This window comes from Equus caballus, chromosome 31, assembly GCF_041296265.1.
Source record: "Equus caballus isolate H_3958 breed thoroughbred chromosome 31, TB-T2T, whole genome shotgun sequence".
NCBI classification, from domain to species: Eukaryota; Metazoa; Chordata; class Mammalia; order Perissodactyla; family Equidae; genus Equus; species Equus caballus.
The window spans coordinates 4378610-4402415 of record NC_091714.1 but is presented as its reverse complement, the minus strand read 5'-3'; the positions used below and the strand labels follow the sequence as shown (position 1 = coordinate 4402415).

The window sequence follows — 23806 nt, the reverse complement described above, 5'->3', positions numbered from 1 at the left end:
TATCTTCGTACAGTAGAATTTAATTAATCAATATATTAATGCAATAATAAAAGTAATTACAATGGTTAACATTCATTCATTCATCACCTTCTATGTGCCAGAATTCTTTTTAGGGCTTTACAGGTAAAATGTCAAAAGAGAAAATAACTCCAAATGTAAATACCATAGGAAGGAAATTATATACAAAATTTCTTTCTTTTCTATTTTTACAGTTGGACTCATACAAAAGCGTATGTTAATGATAGTCATTCTCATTGAAGCTCAAAGGCCCATACTAAGTATTCAAACACTCCAATAATTATCAATTATTTATCATAAGAAACGAAATTGGTTCTTTGACTTGAATGATTTTCTAGCTTAGTAAAATCACTCAACAAAATATAGGGTAATTGAGTGAGTTAATATCAACACACCAGTTCTATTTATTCAATTTCTACTATCTGTGGGAAGCTTTTCTTGAATCAAGAAGAGTACAAATCTATACTTATAACTTACAGATCTTTTGAAAGCTTGCATATGGATTGGAACATTTTCAAATGACAACTTCTACAGCATTTACCTTTAACATTTCGTTTTTTAAACTGAACTATATTTGACATGTAATGTGTACATTTAAGGTGTACAATATGTTGATTTGATATATTTCTATATTGTAATTTGATTGCCATTGTAGCATTAGCTAGCACCTCTTATCATGTCATACAATTTTCTTTTTTGTGGTGGGAATAATTAAGATCTTAGCAAGTTTGATGATTATAATACAATACTGTGGTCTATATCCACTATATTGTGCAACATTTACTTTTAGCCACATTTTCTATTCAACAGAATAACGAGTTGCCTGATTTTTTCAAGGTCATACATATAATTAGTGGCAAAACCAAAATGAAAGCCCAGATTTCAATGACTCCGACTGAGCACTTCTACAGAGCAAAGTCATTACACCTAGATACTTGTTTGTACATTTGTCACTTTTTTTTGTTTTTGTTTTTGCTGAGGAAGATTAGCCCTGAGCTAACATCTGTTGCCAATCTTCCTCTTTCTTTGATTGAGGAGGATTAACCCTAAGCTAATATCTGTGCCTATCTTCCTCCACTATATATGTGGGTCACTGCCACAGCATGGCTGATGAGTGGTGTAGGTCTGTTCCCGGGATCCAAACCTGTGAAGCCCTGCTGCAGAAGCTGAGTGTGCCAAACTTAACCACTACGTCATGAGGCCAGCCCCCTACTTGTCACTTCTAAAGTCCAACCTCATGTAGTGACATTTCATCACAGTGATCACATACACTGTGGAAGATTGTGCTAAGGGTTCCAACTGCCACGTGCCCTGTACCCGTGTCCTTCGTCAGGACCTTCCAATACTGGGTCTGGACCCACCCACGTGATTTGCTCTGGCAAATGCGAGGGTAGTAAATTTGATGCAAACAGAGGCTTGGAAACTCACTTGCATGTTTCCACTTCTGCCCTTGGACCCCTGCCACCATCATTAGAACATGCCAGGCAGCCTTCATAAAGGGGTAGGGGGAGACACGTGAAATGCTGAGGCCATCTGAGACTAGCCTGCTGCTAAGGGACAGCCAGTTGACCCCAGATGCATGAGCAGGCCCAGCCGAATATAGCTCAGATCAGCAGGACAGCCCAATCCATGGACCCATGAGAAATAACCAGTGGTGGCTGTATGATGCTACTAAAATTGGGGTAGTCTGTCACACAGCAATAGCTGACTCATTCATAAATATCCTGTTAGGGTATGGAACACAAAACAGGAATTGTTTAGTTTACACGAACACAAATATACATTTTTATGCTTAACTATACTGGCACGTATTAAAATAAGAACTATTCAAATCCAGCTCTTAATAGGTATGCAAGATATGGTTTTCTGAGTGCAAAAAATTAGTTTACATACAAACTCACTTATTGATCTAAATCTTGCTTTTAATGCTTTCTTAAAACGGCCTAAATTATGACATCAAAATGATTTGTCATCTTTCTTAATTAAATCCTTCAGGTGACAAATGTCACAAAGAGTAGAAAGCCACTTACCCCCAGGATGTCTTCTACTAGCAATGTTTTCCGGGACTTGGCCACATAAGCAGAGATCGTGGTGCCCTGGGCAATGGGCCCAGCAGGGATCAGCCGGGGCTTTCCTTCCTTGATTCCTGGAGGGGTGAACACACACAGGCTCTAGGAAGAAGGGAAGAGCATGTTTTACAGGGTTTCCTGCACATTGGCACAGCACAGAAAGACTCCTGCATATTACTTACTAGTCAAAAGAAATCTTTGAGCCAAGGAAAAGAAGAGACATAAAATGAGAAAGGGGCTTTGCCGTGATCAAACTGGAGTATCTGAGTTGAAATTCTCTCTCTTATTTCCAGTGCACAGAAATTACAGGCTAGATATAGCACCTAAGTGAATGTCTAGGCACAGAAAACCTCACAGAATAGCCTCCTATTTTGATACATAGAAAATAAAAAATTTTTTTTTAAAAACCATTCTTTAAAATGTCCATACTACCTAAAGCAATCTACAGATTCAGTACAATCCCAATCAGAATCCCAATGACATTCTTCATAGAAATAGAACAAAGCCAAAAATTTACATGGAACAACAAAAGACCCTGAACAGCCAAAACAATTCTGAGAAAAAATAACAAAGCTGGAGGCATCACAATCCCTGACTTCCAAACATACTACAAAGCTATAGTAATCAAAACAGCATGGTACTGGTATAAAAACAGACACACAGATCAATGGATCAGAACTGAAAGCCCAGAAATAAAACCACACATCTATGGATAGTTAATCTTCAAGAAAGGAGCCAAGAACATACAATGGAGAAAGGAAAGTCTCTTCAATAACTGGAGTTGGGAAAACTGGACAGTCACATGCAAAAGAATGAAAGTAGACCATTATCTTACACCATGCACAAAAATTAACTCTAAATGGATTAAATATTTGAATGTTAAGACCTGAAACCAGAAAACTCTTAGAAGAAAATATAGGCAGTACACTTTGACATTGTTCTTAGCAACATCTTTTTGAATACCATGTCTACTTGGGCAAGGGAAACAAAAGAAAAAGCTAACAAATGGGACTACATCAGACTAAAAAGCTTCTGCAAAGCAAAGGAAACCAAGAACAAAACAGTAAGACAACTCACCAACTGGGAGGAATTATTTGTAAATCATTTATCAGACAAGGGGTTGATCTCCAAAATACATAAAGGACTCATACAACTCAACAAAAGAAAACCAAACAACCCAATCACAAAATGGGCAGAGGATATGAACAGACATATTTCCAAAGAAGATATACAGATGGCCAACAGGCACATGAAACAATGCTCAACATCACGAGTTATTAGGGAAACGCAAATCAAAACTACAAGGAGATATCACCTTACACCGGTCAGAATGGCTACAATTACCAGGACAAAAACAACAAATGTTGGAGAGGATGTGGAGATAAGGGAAAGCTCATACACTGCTGGTGGGAACAGAAACTAGTACAGCCACTGTGGAAAACAGTATGCAGATTGCTCAAAAAATTCAAAATAGAAATACTATGTGATCCAGCTATCCCACTACTGGGTATGTATCCAAAGAACTTGAAACCAATGATCTAAAGAGATTTATGCATCCCTATGTTCACTGCAGCATTATTCACAATGGCCAAGATGTGGAAGCAAACCAAGTGCCCTTCTACAGATGAATGGATAAAGAAGATGTGGTATATATATACACATAGACAATGGAATACTACTCAGACTTAAAAAAGACAAAATTGGCGCATTTGCAACAACACGGATGGACCTGGAGGGTGTAATGTTAAGTGAAATAAGCCAGACAGAGAAAGACAAATACAGCATGATTTCACTCATATGTGGAAGATAACAAATAAATGCATAAAGAGAACAGATTAATGGTTACCAGAGTGGAAGGAGGTTGGAGTGGGCAAAAGCCATAAAGGGGCACATATGTATGGTGATGGATAAAAATTAGACTACTAGGAGTGAACATAATGAAGTGTATTCAGAAATTGATAAATAGTAATGTACACCTGAAATTACACAATGTTATAAACCATTATAACCCCAATAAAATTACTTGGGAAAAAAAAAAAGTAAGCTGTCCTTGGGGTCAAGACACTATCATACAAGAAACAGACCCACATTGGGCCCAACCTCCCTACAGACTTGGCACACGGATCTGAAGACAGGATCCATAACTACAGGTCAAAGTGATTTGCTCATACTTCTCATTTTCATCAAAAACCTTCCTTTCTCAGAATATTATTTCTTTTTCTAATACTCAATCACTCCACTCCTTAAACTGGCCTGCCCATAAAATTACAGATTCAGAATGCACCTGATAAAAACTTTGCTCGTTTCTGCACAAAAAAAATTTAAGACAAATCTGGGTGTATCTTCCCCTTTCAAATGACTGGGTGGGAGGGTACAGTTCTGAAGCTATTTTAAAATAAATGTTTTTAAAAGTATGATCAGTTATTCTGACTAAACCTAATCACATTTTTAAATATCTACTAAATAAGAATTGCTAAACAAATCATCGAGTGACCGGGGGCCATATTTTGACATAATTGTATTATGATTACCTACTCAAATCGAAATCACAGTTCAGGTAATTTCTCCCGATACTTCACTTTACTCTTATGTTAAACTGGATTGCTGTCACTTAAAAGGTTGAAGACCTTTTGAACCCTAAGTATTAGACAATCCTGTTAATTTAAACATGTACTATTTATTAGTCCCTGCTCTTACTAAGCTATAAGCTAGGTCTATGTTGGATGTAATTGTCAACTTATTAGATAAGGGGTTTCCAAGCTTTGTAATGTCCGAGGACCCTTTATTCAAATAAAGTCTTACTTATGATCACAAGAGAGTGAACCCTATAAACTCAAGCTCCTTCAGTCGACTGGGAGCAGGACGGAGGAAGTCAGAGCTTTGAGTCAACCCCGGCCATGCTAAATAAGTCATCACACTGTTTAAAGATTAGAAGCGAAGTTCAAAATATTTTTATTCACACGTATATCTACATCACTTAGGACTGTGCTTAAGTGGTATTTGCTAATAAGACAACGCCCATGAAAAATATACTTTAAGCATTTCTTTTAAAAAAGATGAAGCTTGAAATGTTTAAATACAAGTTCTATATTTTAAGATGATTTTAAAAATTTAACTATATATGAGATGATAAAGGACAAGTTTGCCTTATTTATATGAAGGAGGCGAGAAATCAGAGTCATTGATTTTCAAGTTACTATAATTCCATTGGCCACCAACATATCTATGGCACAGATGAAGCAAGACTGTCATTCGATTTAGTAGCTGTCATTGTCACAATACAATTCAGTGTGTCGCCCTGTCTGAAGATTGAGAGAAGAGTAGAAAAAGGGTTTAAGAACAGGAAGAGAGATGTCTGCAAGAAAAAAAGTTCACTTTTTTTCAGGCTATGGTATATTGAGCCTGAAGAAAAATCGCAGTTGACAACGCTTTCCCCAAACGATGAGAGAGTTAATTGTGAGAGGTATGTTGACTAATGCTCCTTTTCTCTACCAAAGTCAGAACTGCAGGAAATGAACTTAAATTGAACTGAGCGGTCTAGATAACTCTGAAAAGGAACTTCCCGGGACAGTAACAGAAGGTAAACTCTGGAGCAAGCTCTCAACAGTAGCTTTGGATGTTTTTCCCTTATAATTGTTGATTTTATTAGTTTTTTGTTTGAAGATATACAACAGACATCTTTTGGGGATGACTTTGCTGTGCCCATTAAGGCTGGATTTAATAACAACTTCGAGTTATACTTAGCTTCACAATTTGATAGTGATAGGATAGCTTATACATTCCTCTATTATTAGAAGATAATTTATTTAATATTATAAAACATTTATTGTCCCTATATAGGGTTTCTATAGATGCACAAGAAACAGATAAACATAATGCAAGCTCTTGTGTATATCAGGCTTGCTGAAGATAAATGGTTTAGAAATCTTTCAATTACTTGATTGAATCTGGAAAACTCCTGTGGATGATAAATAATTGTCAAAAAATTAAATAATTCTTTATAGTGGGAACTTTTATATTTGTTTTACTAATTAGCTCATGATTTTTCTTCATATTTATCAAAGAGAAATTTTTCCGAATGAGAGCTGAAGGCAAGTGTTAACACAATATTGAGTAAGTTGTCATGTGAAAGCCAAAAGCTCAGGCAGGAAGGAAAAATGAGGACCAGCCTGAGGCAGACAGACAGCTGTTTCTGATGCTGTCACAGCCTTACTTTCTCTCCTGGGTATTTGTGGTTTCCTACTCTTTTTGGGGGGGCTTGTGGGTTTTTTTACTCCACACAATTCATCTGTGCTGAAGCTCCCTTCATAACGTCCATTCCTGACTGAAGACGAGTCACTGGTTTGAACCGTGTGTTCCACAATCACTGTTCTTCACGATTTTAGTAACTGAATGGACTGATGAGCAGTCACTGTCACAAACAGAAAAAGTCAGTGACAAACCTCTAAATGAGAGGCTGAATTTTATATGTCTTCAGTGATGGGAAAGTTTATTAAATCTACCTGTATTTAGTCCACAGAAATAATCAAATAGACGGTGGTGTGTTGACTGGTCTTTTTCCCACTGCCACCTTCATCACATACAAAATCGCCAAGAACACATGGGTCTGTTTCTGACCCCTCAATTCTGTACTTTTTAGATTTATTTGTTTACCACGCTGTTTTAATTACTGTAAGTTTATAGTACATTTTGTGATCTGGCAAGGCAAGTCTTGCTTTGGTTCCTAATGTGTCAAAATAATCATGACTTGTTTTATAAGATATATTTAAAATTTTTCATGGTGAAGGGCCAGCATTATTGCATTAACAAATGACGGGTGTAAATAAGTTCTATAGTAACTTGCAAAGCAAATAGAGACTTTATTTTTCAAAATCAATCATTATGACCTTTGACATAAGGATCTCACTGGGATGTTCAGATTAATAAGATAAAAATCATGATACTATTTTCATAGGAGGATGAATGAAAACTGCTCTTTATCAAACATTACTACCTGATATTTTGGAATGTATTAAGACTTTCCTGCATACATTTCCAATGTCTAATTCATCTATAAAATCTGGTGTTGAACTGAGTCTCTAAAATTAACTCCTACACTAATGTTGTATGAATTTATAAAAACTTTTATTAGCACAAACATTTTTTAGAGGCTAGAGACAAACAACTAAAAACAAGGAAAGTTTCAAAGTTTCAAACCTCAACCACCTCTACCTTTTCCAGACAAGAAATTAACTGCATCTGGGGCACGTAAGCTGACGAATGAGTGCTGTGGTTCTTTATTCCTAGTCGAGAGCTCTGGAGGTGCCATGATTGTTAATCCCCTCACCTCCCAATATCACCACGGATACTGGGCAGAGCCGGAACTCAGCCCAGACGCCACGCCACGGTAGGAGATGAATTAGCTTTTTCAACTGCTCAAAGAAACTCATTATGAACTAGCCAACATTTTTGTAATAACAGCAAATTTTCACCCACCTTTTCAAAGTTAGACAATTTAAATTAGAGAAGATTGGTAATAGTTGTCATAACCAGTAGGTGGGCTCAATGTAGGAATAAAAAAGCATTCAATTTAGAAAAAAACAAATTTGGAGAAATAGATATGGTGGAAAATGAACAACAGAATAGGCTATCCATTTATTCTTTAAAAGACGAGATTTTTTTGATGAAATAGAAAAATCTGACTCACTGACATCAACTAAACAGATAAGTCCACTTCACTGGTCAACACTTGCTCTCATCTTTCTTTCTTTCCCTTCTCATCTTTCTTTCCTTACACAATTCAAAGATCACTTCAAACCCCATTTTTCTTTTAAAGGCTTCAACTCACAAGCAGTTAAATTTTAGAAATACTTTTTAAGAAGAAAATTAGTTAGGCTTACCATTGAGTTATTTTTCTTACACGACACTAGATGGCACTGGATAGTAAATGAATTTTGATCTACGCACATGGCCATGAGCAACTTGCCCCCACACTCACCTGGAACTTGAAATAGATCACTAACTTTGTTTACATAATTCTTAAAAACGAACCCACTAAAGTTCACTGTGCTATTGAAAAAGGTCACCCGATTATTCTGAACTACTGGCTCTAAATTCTAAAACTCCTATCTGAAAAGCTATCTATGAACTTACGTTATGAATTAAAAATCTAAAGTACAGTTAGAGTTCATGAGGTTTTCAGCTTTTACGAACAACTCTTATGGATATCACAAGGAAAGCTATAATGATAACAGGATAAAGTGTGTTACGTATCAGTTGGAGGACACGACCGGGTACAAAAGAGCAAAACTGTAGAAACATTAGACAGTGAATTAAGCAAGATGTTAATGATGGAAAAATCAGGTTTTCCAACAAACATTTCAAGAGCATCTTGCATATGTTATGTGTCAGGCACTGCTAAGGGCTAGGACATAAAAATACACTGCTTCCTTTTTTAGTTCCAGATTTCTTACAAATTGCTTCTTCTTCCTAAAAAAGTCCTTTATTTTCCCTCCTTCTCTACTAAGTGAGAGGTCTTCCAAGCCCTGTTCAAACAGGGCTGATCATCCAAACTGTTTCTAATGTGGTCCACCCCCAAATCTCCACGACTCCCACCAAATTCAGGATCCCAGAGCACCGTGGGTTCCTCATTGCTTGCACTTAAGACCACGTTCTACAATTAAGGATTTCTCGATTTCCCCTACTGGTTGTACATTCTTTGATGACAGGAATGAGTTTTTATTCACCTTTGCATGTTCAGCAATTTAGCACAGTTTTGGTACATAGCAAGTGTCTAAAATGGTTTGTTGAATGAAAAACGTTCATGACACATTTACCCAATGGAAGTTAAATTAAGGTTTAGAAAGTTTAAAAATCTTAACAAAGTCGAGAAGTAGTGAACTGGAACTCACGCAATCCAATTCCAGAATCAAAATTCTTTGGAAAGCTAAACTACTTACTGGGAAGCTTTCCTTCTTTCTCCAAACTCTGAAACAGTGTAGAGATAGCACAGGAATTCTCTCTCCTGAAGGGCTATCCCCAGTGAGATGTACACAAAAAAAGAACAGGAACCTGTTCTGGTCCATCACTGTAGCCCAGGTTTACAACTGTTTGAACAAGGATGTGCTCAGAAAACATTCTGGTGAATAAATGTCCTCCCGGCTTTTAGAAAAGCATTATTTTAACACTGTTTTCAATTTCTTCCATTTACTGGTGTATTAGGTTTTTTATCATCATTTGCATTAAATGGAGCAATTTATATCTTCCTCGAAAACTGTCCATTTTATCTAGATTTTCACATTTACTAACACAAGTATCCTCTCATAATTTGTCATTTTCACTATATCTATTGTTGTGCTATATTTTAAAATTATTAAAATTATATATAATTCCATCGTCTCTTTTTTGCTAACTAGGTTAGCAAATAATTTAATCTGTATAGTTGTTATATTTCCTTGTTTATATAGATTTTAGTTTTCTATATTCTTAGGTTAAATTGGTAAATCCTAAGAGGGCAGAGATTTTAATTTACTACAATGCCGCTAGTAACTAGAACACGACCACGTGGTAACACCCACCAAAAATGTGTTGAATCAATACATTAACTTATTTTGTCAGCTTATTTATTAATGCTTCAAAAATGTATAGAGAATGTTTAATACTTTAAAGATGTCAATTTTTCACTGTGAGTAACTTTGTCCAGAGCTTCAGCAATACTGTAATTCATTTTCATAAATATTATTCTCTAAATATTCCATTAACTGTATTTAAATTTTTTCTTTGCCCAAAGAGTTACTTAGCATATTATTTAATTTCCTTGTTTTTAGCCATTGTAACAGATCCGAATTCTTAAATGGGGGCCAAATGCATCAAAGTAGGGTCTAATCAAAGAAGAAAGGGAACCCCAAGTTGGTAAATCCCAAAATAATATACTGAGTTTAATACATAGACATACATATTTGGATAAACCCAACTAATGATATTATTAACATCCTCTAAATTGTGTTTTTCTGTTCACTTTTTGGTAGGACTGTTTTGCTCTATGAATTTCAATGCACCAATATTTACTGTAGAAACTCCCTAACAGCCCTCCCTTCACCGTAGACTAAATCTTTCACAGACCAAGTGACTCTCTTTTCCTATTTAATGCTTTTATTCCTTGAATTCAACTTTGTTACTGATATGTGGCACTTATTCTCCTTTAGTCTGCATTTTTCTGGAGTAGGTTGGCTCCATCTAAAATTCCCTTTATTGTGAACCTTTCCTGACTCACTTTGCTCATACGCATCTCTATAAAACAGAACAAAGTTATGGGGTTTTTAAACCTGATTTAAGATTTTTTTCTTTTAATAGCTGGACCTATTCTACTTGTAATCTTGTTGTGATATCTTTCAAAATGAGTTCCACAGTCATATTTTATGTTTTATTTTTCACTAAATACTATTTAGTTTATTTTCTATCTTCTCCTTAACTTTCAAAGTTTTCTTTAAATTTTTGCTCTCTGGTAAAATGAATGTGGTTTTTAATTCTACTAGTGCAATTTCGATATATTTAAACATTACTTAAATTATATTTCTTGATGCATCCATTTCAGAAATTAAATGATCTCTACTGATTCTCATTCATGAACAAAAGAAATTGGTACTTTTATAAGAATTTTATAATTCCTCTCATTGCTATGTTAATCCTTGGTATTTATTGATATAGCCTAAAATTTTATCTCAGTCTATTTGGGTTGCATTATTACAATTTTGTCATTAAAGCACATACATTTCGTTTTGAAAATGAGTTATTTAAGAAAAGCTTTTTAGCTGAGTCAAAATCCCGATCCAATTTTTAAAAACACTGATAAATATTTATAATATACTAACATTTATGGATAAAGGAAGGAATATAAGAAAATATACATGTATCTGCTCATGAGTGCCAAAAAAACTTTTATTTTATTTAATACGTTTGGCTACATTTTACAAGTATGTCAACATCTGTTGCAAGCAATACGGTAGATTAGATAATTTGACATTCCTGAAAAAAGCCATTTTAAAACTATTTAAAGGCTGGATAAAGTATATTTTACAAATCTTTTTTGCCAGGCTGAGAAGAATGGAAGGAATCCACAGAAATCTAAAAGGAAGTAAATAAAGGAACTCCAAGAAATCAGCAAAGTGGTTTTTTTCTTGAGTATCAACCAGAGCCTAGATACACTGACCTTCCCTCAGGAAAGCCACGTGGCTAACAGGACACAAGAGAGAAAACCCGGGACCTCTCTACCTGGGAAGTCTACGAGGAGACCCCTGTATGGGGCTATGTCCTCATCTTACGCTAAAGAGTAAACACACTTACAGCTGCAAGGGCATTACAAGGAAAACAGATTATCTTGAATTTACTGCTGGAGGGAAAATAAAAACCTCCTCTCAGAAATCATAACTATGCATCACGTGCATTTGAGGTTTGAATCCATAACACTTTGCAGTCTGAAAAAAATCGCAATTAGATTATTTAATTAAAATAGTCCTGGATTGGTAGTGCCTTAGGTGACTGGCAAAAATAAACACATATCCCATTTCTAGGAAAGGAACTTCAACACAAACCTCAAGAATATCCAATTAAAAGGGCCCAAAGAAGAATACTATTCACGGCTAAAAACAAACAAACAAACATAAAACACAGGAGCAAATAAGTCACCATCAACCATAAATTCAGAAAGAAGACAAAACAATATAAAAGAGTATACTTAATATATTTCAAGAAATAAAAGATAAGCTTGAAAATATGTCCAGGGAACAAAAAACTAGAATGGAGGACTGAGACCAATCAACAAACAACCAAAAAGTAACTATATTATAGTCAATATATGGAGAGAACATATTTATCAACTTGAATTCTCTATACAGCAAAAATATCTTTCAGGGAAGTGGTGAAATGAAGACACATTCAGACAGACAAAAACTGAGTTTCCCATCGGCGGATTCTCACTAAGGGAAATTCTACGGGATAGAAGAAAAATGAGTCCAAATGGAATACCTGAGATGGCAGAAGAAATGAAGAGCAAAGAAAGTGGTAACTACGTAGACACATCTAAAGAAACACTTGAGTGAACCTCAGACCTCAGACCATATGTCTTCTTCCTACCCACAGAAATCCCAGGGTTAAAGAATAAGGGCCAGTTATCTATGTGGAATACACAAAGGAAAGAATACAGTTAGCAAAACACAGTAATTATCTCCTAAAGTTATCCTCCAGAGAGACAGTCTCTGCCTTCCTGAAGCTTCTAATCTAGTGAGAAAGGCAGATAAGCAACCAATCACAGAAATCAAGGATATATATGTAATTACAGATCCGCTTGAATTCAATGAAGAAGTATATGATATTAAGGAAGCATAACAGACTGGGATCTGACTTATGGATGTCAGAAAAGCTACAGTTTGGCTGTGTACCCTGCTGTTCCGAGGGATACACCATTGAACAAGACACAGCCGTCCCTGAGATGTGAGAGAGAAAGGAGAGAGGAACTGATGACCTGGAGAAAATCACATGGAGTAAATTAACGGCCTTAGGAGTTTAGAATAAGCAGTGACTAAAGCCTGAGAGAATACGACATCTTCCCCTCAATTAAGTTACGAAAGTGAATGGTGAGTAAAAAGTGAAAGACTCAGAATTGGTAGACGTAGAATTACAATTGAGAACGTTGTACATACAAAAGCTTTTTCTAAATCGTGTATTTGAGGAAGCTACTTCACCGAGGTCAACGTATAAAGAAGTCTGCAGACAATAAAGTGAAACATACAGCCAAGTGATGAAGATTAGAGTAGACTGGATTGGAAATTTAAATCCAAGAGCTTTCTGATGCTCTCACACCCGGCAGGCCCAGGGCCTCTGGTTGCTGTCCCTTTTGACCTCTGCAAACGAGTGCTCCCCATCCTCCTCCACACACAGAAGAGGGACATCCCATAGTGGCAGCCTCAGTTCCAAGTTTCACATCACTTCTTTTGAGGGAAACAGCTATAAATGCTGAGTCCAAGATCCAGGTTTCAGCAGAGAATCTGATTGGTCCCAGGAAGTGGGATTGGAAGGAAAAGGTCCCATGATACAAACATGGCTGCCTGGCCAACCCTGTGGTTGTCTGAACATCTCAGGGAAGGAGTAAGGAGATGTGACATCACGATTACACTGAGCTATTATACATATGGATAAATTATAAAAATATCTGCAAATTATATACAAATTTTCTTAAAGGAATTCTTAATTTTTTAATTAAAAAAATCCCAAAATTTTAGAAATAAATTTTTAGAATGAACAGGTAAAAGTGAGATCTACTTATTATTTTAGTAGCTTGGCTATTTCAAAATACTACCAGTGTCTGAAATACAGTGAAGGCATTTAGAAGTAGTAGTAATATCTGAATAACTCAATTTAATAAACACTCGTCTGACTGTTTATATGAAAGACACTAGGAGAGATGTTGGTGAATATACGAGTGAAAGAAAAAGGTCCTTGCCCTAAAGAGCTTTTAATTTTGTAACATAATTACAATACAATGGAAAACAAAGGCTGGCAAATGGAGAGGCTCAATTATGAGTAGAGTAAATCAACCAATAAATATTTTTTGTGCAATGACTTCCATGCTTTGCACTACTGTAATGTCGAGTACTGTTAAAAATCCTGCAGTACCTGTGTCTCTATTCCTAGTAACATTTTACATAATACAAATAACACACATTTTGAACACTCAGGAATATGAGTATCACTTTGCACAAATACATGCCAAATCTCAAATAACAATGCCTAACAGTAAGAAATACACAGTAAAAGTTTGCCAAATCAATGTGTAAGTGGGTTTTCTATATTTAAGCTATGAGTATAAGTTTTATCGGCCCAGAATATTATTCTAAAACATGTTATGTACATGTTTTTAATACCATAACAAAACTCAAAAGCCAGTAACTGACTGTCTCGAAATACTTTTGAAAGTGCATGTATACGCCACACTGGACAGTGGGCTGTACTTTAGGTTAAAGCAGAAGCACAGAGCCCAGCCTGTTCCTCTGAAGACTGGAGCAGGTAGACCTGAATGGGCCGGACCATGAACCAGGCTGAGCCACGGCCACGGAGCTTAGAGACCAAGAGTTAACAATTCCATCACGGCACTTTCAGAGTCCTCTTAAAAAAACATTAAAAATCACATCAAAAACGTTGAACTTTTGTTCTCATTTTATCCTCCTGCGGATTGTGTGTAGAAACGGGCACAGGCTGTCCACGACGACACCAGGCAAATGGCACTGAAAGAACTTCCTTACAAAACAGTTGAGTCTAGAAATGCCATTCATAAGAGAGGAGACCACAAACCAACACCAAACAATAAGGACGTTATAAAATCTCATGCCTACATGTTGCCATGTTGCTAAAACTCTGAGCTGGTAATAACCACATATAGAAACGAAATACAAAATCAGCTTAAAATACTTAATTACAACACATCTGTCAAATTGTTTGCAACATAACACTTTATCTTTTTAATAAAGCTAATGACATTTTTCTTATCTACAGCACCAAAATCTAAATTTAGGTACTTACATTATTGCACTCTCCAAGGAAATACAGTGCAAATCCATCAGCTTTTGTGGCTGCCAAAGTAATAAGAAAGGAAGAAACTAATCTCAATAGAAGAATATAACATGTATGAATTCTCTAAGGTGAGCCCTCAGATAGGAGTCTTTTGAATGCATTTGTTAACATAATTAATGGTCGTGCAGTAAACTGAACAAAATAATTCACGGCTTAATTCAATTAAGTAGAATATTCTCATTTATTTTTTCATCAGCTATTGCAAATGTTACGATGTGACATCCTCAAATGCATATCCAGCAGTCAAGGTACTGTGAAAGAATGTATTTGTCAAACTTTAAATAGCAGAATTATCGGAAAATATTTTTGAAATTTGAGAACTGTATTTAATTTTTTAAGTATTAAAAAATACCAGAAGTGATTTTCATAGTATTAAATAACCATTATAAGTATCAACAAGGATAATGTACACATCTACATATCATCACCGAAGAGAACATAATTTAACTCTTCTAAAACTGCTTCTGGGTCATCTGAAGGCAATTATCAGAGCAGTTAATAGATCATTCTTGAGGGAGCACCTGCATATAAACCCCTGCGTAAGTCCTTCCACCTGGGTGGCCCTGGGTAAGCTATTTGGCCTGTCTTTGCCAAGGCTTCCTCATTAGCAAAACAGTGATAATGACACATAAATTTGTCATCTCTCCAAGTAAATTTAAAATGTTTTTTCTTCCTTAAAAATTAATGATTCCTTTTCTAAAGATGTGATATAATTCACTAAAACTGTACTTTCCACAGAACACCAGGTTTTAATTAGAAGTCATAGTATATTCCATTTATACATCAGGAAGATGCTTTTTTGGGATCAGATAACTTAGCAATTTTTAGGTTTGACTCATTCTGGTAGTTTCAGAATAAAATATTTTCACTTCAAACATAGCCCGAGAATCGAAGTAAATAAATGACTTGCATTTGCCTCTTAGTATGTGAATTATTTTTGCCACTTTTTGCAACGGAATAAAAGAATTCTTGGTTCATTTTTTTCTACCAAGAGGAATACAAAACATTCCTTACCTATTTTAATGATGCTACTCAGTTCATAGAGGAGAAGCTGGTTGTCTCCCCCAGTATCCAGCCGCTGTTCTATATAGCTGTTAAGTTCATATACAACTCCCTGCATATTCGTATCTTGGTACTTTGAATAAAAAAATAAAAAGAAAGGGCATAATTAAACATAATAAAACAAAAATTCCTTAGTTTGTAAAACATACTATTAATATATTTAATGTTATTACTAGCTGTTGATTATGCTTTTATAGAGCATGATTTAAATACCATAATTTACTATAACAATAGATTGAAAATTTAAATTGCTACGACTTACTAAGAATATCTATAGACTCCACGTAGGCTTATTTATATTAAAATATCAAATGTTACAGATTATGACTGTTTCTAAAGTTTTGTAAATAATGTATCAGGCAACTTGATCAGTAAAAATAGTATAAAAGTTTGCTAACTGAAGGAAATATTGTGACAAGCTAGAAGAGTCACCAGTATGCACTGCACTGGGTGAAACAAAGTTTGTTATTACTCTCCAGTTATTTGCATCAATGTGGCTGCCACCCTAGTCGGATCTCAAATATGCCACTAAAACAGGAGGAAGAGGTGTGCACTCCAGCCGCCCCTGCGGGAGCAGCCGTCGCACAAGTCCAGAGCACTAGGCTTTATCGTGGTACCAGGGACAACAGCAGGGGGACAAGGGGTTTGGGAAGACGGTGGAAGCTAAATCTCAGCTACTCCCAGCACAAGCTACCACTGTGTGTCTTCTCTACAAGTACTGAAAAACAGTCTTCTAACAAATTGCCCCGCTCCCAAGCTTGCCTCCTCTCCAAACAACAGCCACGGCAAACTTTAAAAATAAAATAAAACTCTGTCATTTCCTGGGTTAAAATAGTCCTGGGCCTTCCCGTTTCACTTAGAATAACCGACAAACTCCTCACAGAGTGGCCTCCCACACTCTACAAAATGTGGTGTCTGTCTGCCTCGGAAACTGTCTCAAGCCACCTGTCTCTCTCTTGACCACCCAGACATCTTTCACTCCTAAGGCTGATGACTTGCTGTTATTGGGTACTCAATAAACATCTGCGGAAGGAATAAACAAACGAAAGAATGGATGAATCAATCAATCATTTCCCAAATATGTACCAGCAATCCTGACAATCTTCTACATGCAGGCACTCTTCTAGACATGAGAGACACTAGAGGATGAGCAAAATAAAATTCCAGTCCTTGAGGAACTTACAGTCCAGTTGGAAGAGAATAAATAGGGAAACTATATGGTGTGACGGAAGGCGACAGGTGCTATGCAGAAAGCGGGGCAGGAAAGGCTGAGCATGAACACCTTTGGAGGGAGAGGGTTATCTTTGTAAACCGGATGGTCAGTGAAGGAAGACTTCAGTGACATGGGACATACAGGCAGACTCCAATGGAGCCTGATGCCTTTAATGCCCGAAGTCTGCCTAGCCTCCTCTAGTGGCTTCATAAGGGACTGCTGATCATTCACCACCTCTCTTAACTCTTGACCTATAAACTGACTCAAGTCCAGGCAGGGCCCAGAAAATAAAGTATAAAGGATGACTTGTCCAGAGTGCACACACTCCCCCAAAATGATGAGATTTAGCCAATGTATAGAAACCCGGGAAACAGATGAGAATGGATCTTAAGGGTGCTGAAATAGTGTAGAAGAAAGATAATATTGGATCGGGGCAAACATTAGATATGGGTGCAGTAAGGAGAGAGAGTGGCTTCAGTGTGCAAGGGCTGAGTTGGCTGAAATCTGTTCCCCAAAGTGGCCAACACTAAACACCGTTGAAAAGCCAGAACTTCCCTACTATACATTCCAATCTTAGCAAGACTGGGATGCTAGCATGGATTTATGCCGTAAGACCTGTTTACCCAGCCTTTGGCTACATCCTACAGATACTCTCTTCATCAAGTTTGTGAGAAGTATGTTCCAGAGGGTGAAGCGGCCTGTGTGAAGAGCTCTGTGTTGTGGGCCAGGAATGGCCGTGGGAACTGCTGCTATCCAATGGGGTTTCCTGAATTCACTGAGGAAATGGGATCTTGGCACAGCAGGGCCCAAGTGGCAACACATAATATCTGGAGACAAGGTGGGAGTTGTGAGCATGATGGACACAACTGAAGCTACAACCAGAATGATCTGGGGAGCAGAGACTACATCCGGCTAAAAGTTTCTGTAGAGCCAAGGAAACCATCAACAAAATGAAAAGGCAGCCCACAGAATGGGAGAAAATATTTGCAAACCACATATTCAATAAAGGGTTAATATCCAAAATATATAAAGAACTACAACTTAATAGCAAAAAAAAGCAAATAACCCGATTGAAAAATGAGCAAAGGTTCTAAACAGACATTTTTCCAAGGAAGACGTACAGATGGCCAACAGGTATATGAAGAGGTGCTCCATGTCACTAATCATCAGGGAAATGCAAATCAAAACCACAACGAAATATCACCTCATACCTGTTAGAATGGCTAGTATCAAAAAGACAAGAGATGAGTGTTAGTGAGGATGTGGGAAAACAGGGAACCCGTGAACATTGTTGGTGAGAATGTAAATTGATCCAGCCTCTGTGCTAAACAGCATGGAGATTCCTCAAAAAGTTGAAAATAGAACTAGCATTTGATGCAGTAATCCCATTGCTGGGTACACATCCAAAGGAAACGAAATCGCTATTTTGAAGAGAGATCTGGAATCCCATGTTCACTGTAGCATCATTTACAATAGCCAAAACGTGGAAACAAGATAAGTGTCCGTTGACAGATGGATGGATAAACAAAACGCACACACACATACACACACACACACATACACACACACTGGAATACTATTCAACTCTAAAAAAGGAGGAAACTCTGCTATTTGTGGCAACACAGATGAACCTGAAGGGCACTATGCTAAGTAAAATAAGCTAGACACAGAAGGACAAATACTGTAAAAGGTCTCACTTACATGTGGAATCTAAAAAAGTCAAATTCATAAAATTAGAAAGTAGATTGCAGCAAGGGGCTGCAGAGTGGGGGAAAGGGGGAAGACACTGGTCAAAGATTACAGACTTCAGTTATATGAAGAAAACGTTCTGGGGATCTAATATACGGGATGGTGCCTATAATTAAAAATGCCGTATGGCATACTTGAGATTTGCCAAGACAGGAGATCTTCAGCATTCTCACCACACACACACACAAAGTAACTGTGCGGTGACGGATGTGCTGATTTAGCTTAACTGTGGTAATCATTTCATAATGTACACATATATCAAATCATCAAATTTACACCTTAAATACATACAATTATTAGTCAAAAAAATAGAAACATTTTTAAGTGCAATTCTTAAAGTAAATAATAAATATCCCAGCAATAATAACAATAATGAAAGACAGAACATTTCATCCTTTTATAAAGTCTCTCCCCTGGTCCTTCTTAATCAATCCTTGCACCCAAGAAACCACTGTTTTTGACTTTTTTCCATGATACATTAGTTTTGCCTATTTTTAAGAATTTTATGTAAATGGAATCATACAACATGTACTGTTTTGAACTTGGGTTTATTTGCTCAATATTGAGATCCCTCCATGTTGCTGTGTGTTTCAGTATTCCTTCCTTTCCATTGCTGGTGGCATCTGTTGTATGAAAATACTACAAATTATTTATCTGTTCTATTACTTTTGGACATTCGGGATGTTTATATTTCCAACTTTGAGCTAAGAATAAAGCTGCTATGAACATTCTTGTAGAAGTCTTTTTGTGAACCTAAGTTTTCAATTGTCTTTAGCAAATATGTAAGAGTGAAATTCCTGGGTCAAAAAGTAAATGTATGGCTAGCCCGGTGGCATAGTGGTTAAATTTGCATGCTCCACTTCGGCAGCCCAGGGTTCGAGGGTTTGGATGCCTGGCACAGACCTACATACTGCTCATCAAGCCATGCTGCGGCACCGTCCCACATACAAAATAGAGGAAGATTGCCAGAGATATTAGCTCAGAGACAATCTTCCTCAAGCAAAAAGAGGAAGATTGGCAACAGATGTTAGCTCAAGGCACACCTTCCTCATTTAAAAAACCCACTAAATTTATATTTAACTTCACAAGAAAGCACCAAACCTTTTTTAACGTTATATATTAAGGATAAAGCCAACAAAAATGACTTAGGTATTTTTAGATGAAAATAAATTATAAATAAAGGTCATTTACTTCACACAAACACCAAAGGCAGAAAAATTCTAACTACAGTCATTTGTCACTTAATGACAGGGATACATTCCGAGAAATGTGTCATAAGGCGATTTTGTCATTGTGTGAATATCAGAGTGTACTTACACAAACCTAGATGGTATAGCCAGTACACACCTAGGCTATATGGTACTAATCTTATGGGACCACAATATATATGCAGTCATTGACCAAAAGGTTGTCATGGGATGCATGACTAAGAATGAGCAATCACAACAAACAGTTAAGGAATCCTGTGGGCCTCAAGGGCACAGTGGTATAAAAGGAGAATGAGGGGGCCGGCCCCATGGTGTAGCAGTTAAGTTCAAGCGCTCTGCTTTGGCAGCCCGGGGTTCACCAGTTCGGATCCAGGGCATGGACCCAGCACCACTTATCAAACCATGATGCTGGCAGGCATTCTACACATAAAATAGAGGAAGACGGGCACAGATGTTTGCTTAGGGCTAATCTTCCTCAAAAAAAAAAAAGAGAGAGAGAGAAAATGGGGGTAGCAAAGAGGATGCCACTGACCCTTTTGCAAATGCCTTTTTTAAAAAGCTTTCAAGTCCTAAATAGCAACCAAGGGGTTAGTATATATTCTTCCTGAGCCCATCCTAACACTCTGGGAAATAAAAGAAAAAGCAGCTGCCCTCACTGGTCTTGCAATGTATCAGAGCGCAAAGGGGATGCTACACACAGAGCTGTTTCAAAGTGTCTTATAGGAGCAAGGAAGGCACGGTTCACGAGCAGCATGTATCAGAGCAGCATGTATCAGTCAAATAGACATTGATCAAGATATAGGGTATATTCAGAAAAAACTACTTGAAAAATCCTGGCAACTGATGATATTCTAGGTTATCAACTCATAAATTTAGTATTAAACTAGAGATGCACTTTCTCCAAATTTGGCATAAAATAAGAGAGCCTTGTAAAATAATGGCAAAGAAAAACCACTACGTGTCATTGTACCAGCATTTCTAACGGCCTTAAAGCTAGCATGTGGGATTGTCTGAACACATGGCATCTCTTCTCACAGAAGGAAGGCACTGGCACAGTAGCAAGTATGTGCCAATGTCATTATCTGAACCCAAGATGTCTTGCTGTGATATTTGGCTTAACTAAAATATATACAAATATATTCGATAAAAAAGTCTACTCTTTGTCTATACAATTATTCTCCCCAATGTAACCCAGTTTATATCTGAAGGAGTAGAATGCAACAGCAAAATCAGTGATGACACTATGGTACAAAATCTCTATATTTGGGGACACTGGAGGTGACAGGAGAGTATTCCAGCAAATAGGTGCACAGAGTTTATATGCTGACATGAGGTGTCAGAAGTACAATTCTAATCCTGGTTGTCAACAGAATAGGACGTAAGAAAACAGGTGGATTGATTGAAACCACCTCTTCTGGGCATCCTTTTTCCACCTCTCTCAAAAACAACAACAAGGTCTAAAATCTTCTCGGGGCTGTAAAGGTTAAATTGAGGTTAGGCATTCCCTGTGAACCAGTTGGTCTGCGTTAAAATAAAAAAAGAGGGGCCGGCCCGGTGGTGCAGCGGTTAAGTTCGCACGTTCCGATTCTCGGTGGCCCGGGGTTGGCCGGTTCGCATCCCAGGTGTGGACATGGCACCGCTTGGCACGCCATGCTGTGGTAGGTGTCCCACGTATAAAGTAGAGGTAGATGGGCACGATGTTAGTTCAGGGCCAGGATTCCTCAGCAAAAAAGAGGAGGACTGACAGTAGTTAGCTCAGGGCTAATCTTCCTCAAAAAAAAAAAAAAAAATTTAAAATAAATTTAAAAAAAGAAATATTGATGAGAAAATTGTAGTTTTCTCCCTACTGTCCTTGATTCATAAAATGCATGGTACTATTTCAGAGACTTGAGATTGTGGCTTTGCCAATATCAACACCCCCACACAGTCTGGCTCTGCCCAAGTCCACTATGAGAATTCCCTTTTTACCCTCAAGCATTTCTTCTTAGCTTTGTCTGCTGCTCCTAGCAGCTGCAAAAGTTCCAGGCTGATCCCTCCACCCCTTGACACACCTTGAAGCATCCAGACATGGGGACTTTCTGTGAGCTCTACAAATGTGAAGTGAACAGTAAAGGTACCCAGAAAAAACCTTGGGATTTACAGAAACCTTAAAATTCTGTTAGGTTGCTATGGACAGAGGGAACTCTCTTCAGTCTCCAGGCAAGGCCCTGGTCATTTCAGAGATTCCTTTTTCAGAAGATCAAAAATAAAGGAACAGATTTGTATACCGGATCCTATTAACAATACTTCAGTTTACATCTTATGATAAAGAGTGGCCTCTTACGGAAGGTTGCAACAGATGCAACTCAAACTGATTATTTTCAATATTTAATACATGCTTATGGTCTTTATCTGTGTGCAGGATGTACAATTAAGATACTTTTCATAGGTAATTAATTATAATTATAATTTTGTAGTACTAAACACAGCAGGCTAAATGCTTTCATTGCTCGTCCCCCATAAGCTTTCAAGTGTCTCAAAGTTAATACCACTTTAACTTGGTATTGGATCTTTTAGTTTTTCAGGAGAAGCCAGAAATCCCATCTTAATATGTGTCTCTAAATTTCTAAATGTTGGACATGAAAACAGTGCATTTAATATTTCTAAAATTACTGAGGAATGCCACGTCTTCAACACACGAGTAGTCACCTTTTTGTTCTTCCAAAAAGAAGGTGCATACACTCAACGGCAGGGTTAGCCAGGTAACACACTGGCGGAAAGCCAATTAAGTGGAGGACCTGATGCAGGTGGCTCCTGTGACCTGGCCCGAGCAGACCGCTGCCATGTGGGAATGCTGTGTTGGTGCTGCCTTATCTTATAGTTTTTCAAGAGAAGCCAGAAATCCAATCTTAATATGTGTCTCTAAATTTCTAAATGTTGGCAGCTCGTTCAGAAAACCCCATAAGCATATGTACACCAAACACCATGCATCTGTTAGCTGTGCTTGGTCTTGAGGCCTCCAGTTTCTCCAATTTGCAACCTCTCTCTACAGTGACTTTATTCCATATTAATGAGCGATACTTTGAAGAAGGCTCTCAGGTTTTTTCACCATTTTTGCTAATACTTGAACCTATGATAGCAATGAGAAAATGTACTAAAGGATTTATTCCCCATATTGTGGTAGTAGAAATTCTATTCATATTACTTACCCTGCTGACTTCCTTAGGAGCTGATTCATCTGGGGGATTGAGAAGGGAGGAGGAAAAAACACAATTAGAAACTCTGAGTAGGTTCTGAGATACAGGACATTCGTTCACTCTCAGTAAACTAGAAGGCTCTTTCACAATGCTTCCTCTTACAAAATCTAAGAATTTGGCTTTAAAAATCTATAAAGGTTAAACATAAATTTATAGTTAGACACACATGTTAATTTTGGAGAGGAAATGAAATGCCGCAACAACTTGCTAGTCATTTTCAAGATTACCTTCTTAAGTAGTGTCTGCAAATATGGCTGCACTGTAGTTTATTCAAATATATGTATTTAGAAAAGGCTTTGTAACATTTGCAACATTCTCAATGACACAACCCACAGGAAGATCTCAAATGACCATTAACACTTGTGCTGTGAGGGTTAATTTCAGCATTTCTAATTGGCTGGAATAAGACATGAACCTGTGGGACCCTGGTCAAGGCATGAAACACATCTATTAGGAGTGCTGCTTTGGACCATGGGTCCCAGGAGCCGAGAGGCAGTTTGGACCAGCCTGTCAGCATTGTTCATTGGTCAAATGAACTGATGGAATGCACCTGGTCTAGGTGAGACCCTCTGAAGGGCTCTCCCCTTGGGGCTGGCTACATGGCAAGAATATGCCTGAGTGACCGACATGGTACAAGCAACAAACTAG

General features: G+C 37.4%; 1 protein-coding gene across 7 annotated transcripts in view; it reads right to left on the bottom strand.

Annotated features, from left to right (window-relative positions):
* Positions 1 to 23806, bottom strand: part of PDE10A (phosphodiesterase 10A) — a 540491-nt gene that overhangs the window by 68443 nt on the left and 448242 nt on the right. For all 7 annotated transcript variants that reach the window (XM_070256511.1, XM_070256509.1, XM_023633143.2 and 4 more), the window contains 4 exons: positions 23111 to 23139; positions 15705 to 15825; positions 14640 to 14689; positions 2049 to 2189 (listed from right to left, as the gene is read on the bottom strand). In XM_070256511.1, the coding sequence (XP_070112612.1) occupies positions 2049 to 2189; positions 14640 to 14689; positions 15705 to 15825; positions 23111 to 23139 (341 nt within the window). The remainder of the gene's footprint in view (positions 1 to 2048; positions 2190 to 14639; positions 14690 to 15704; positions 15826 to 23110; positions 23140 to 23806) is intronic.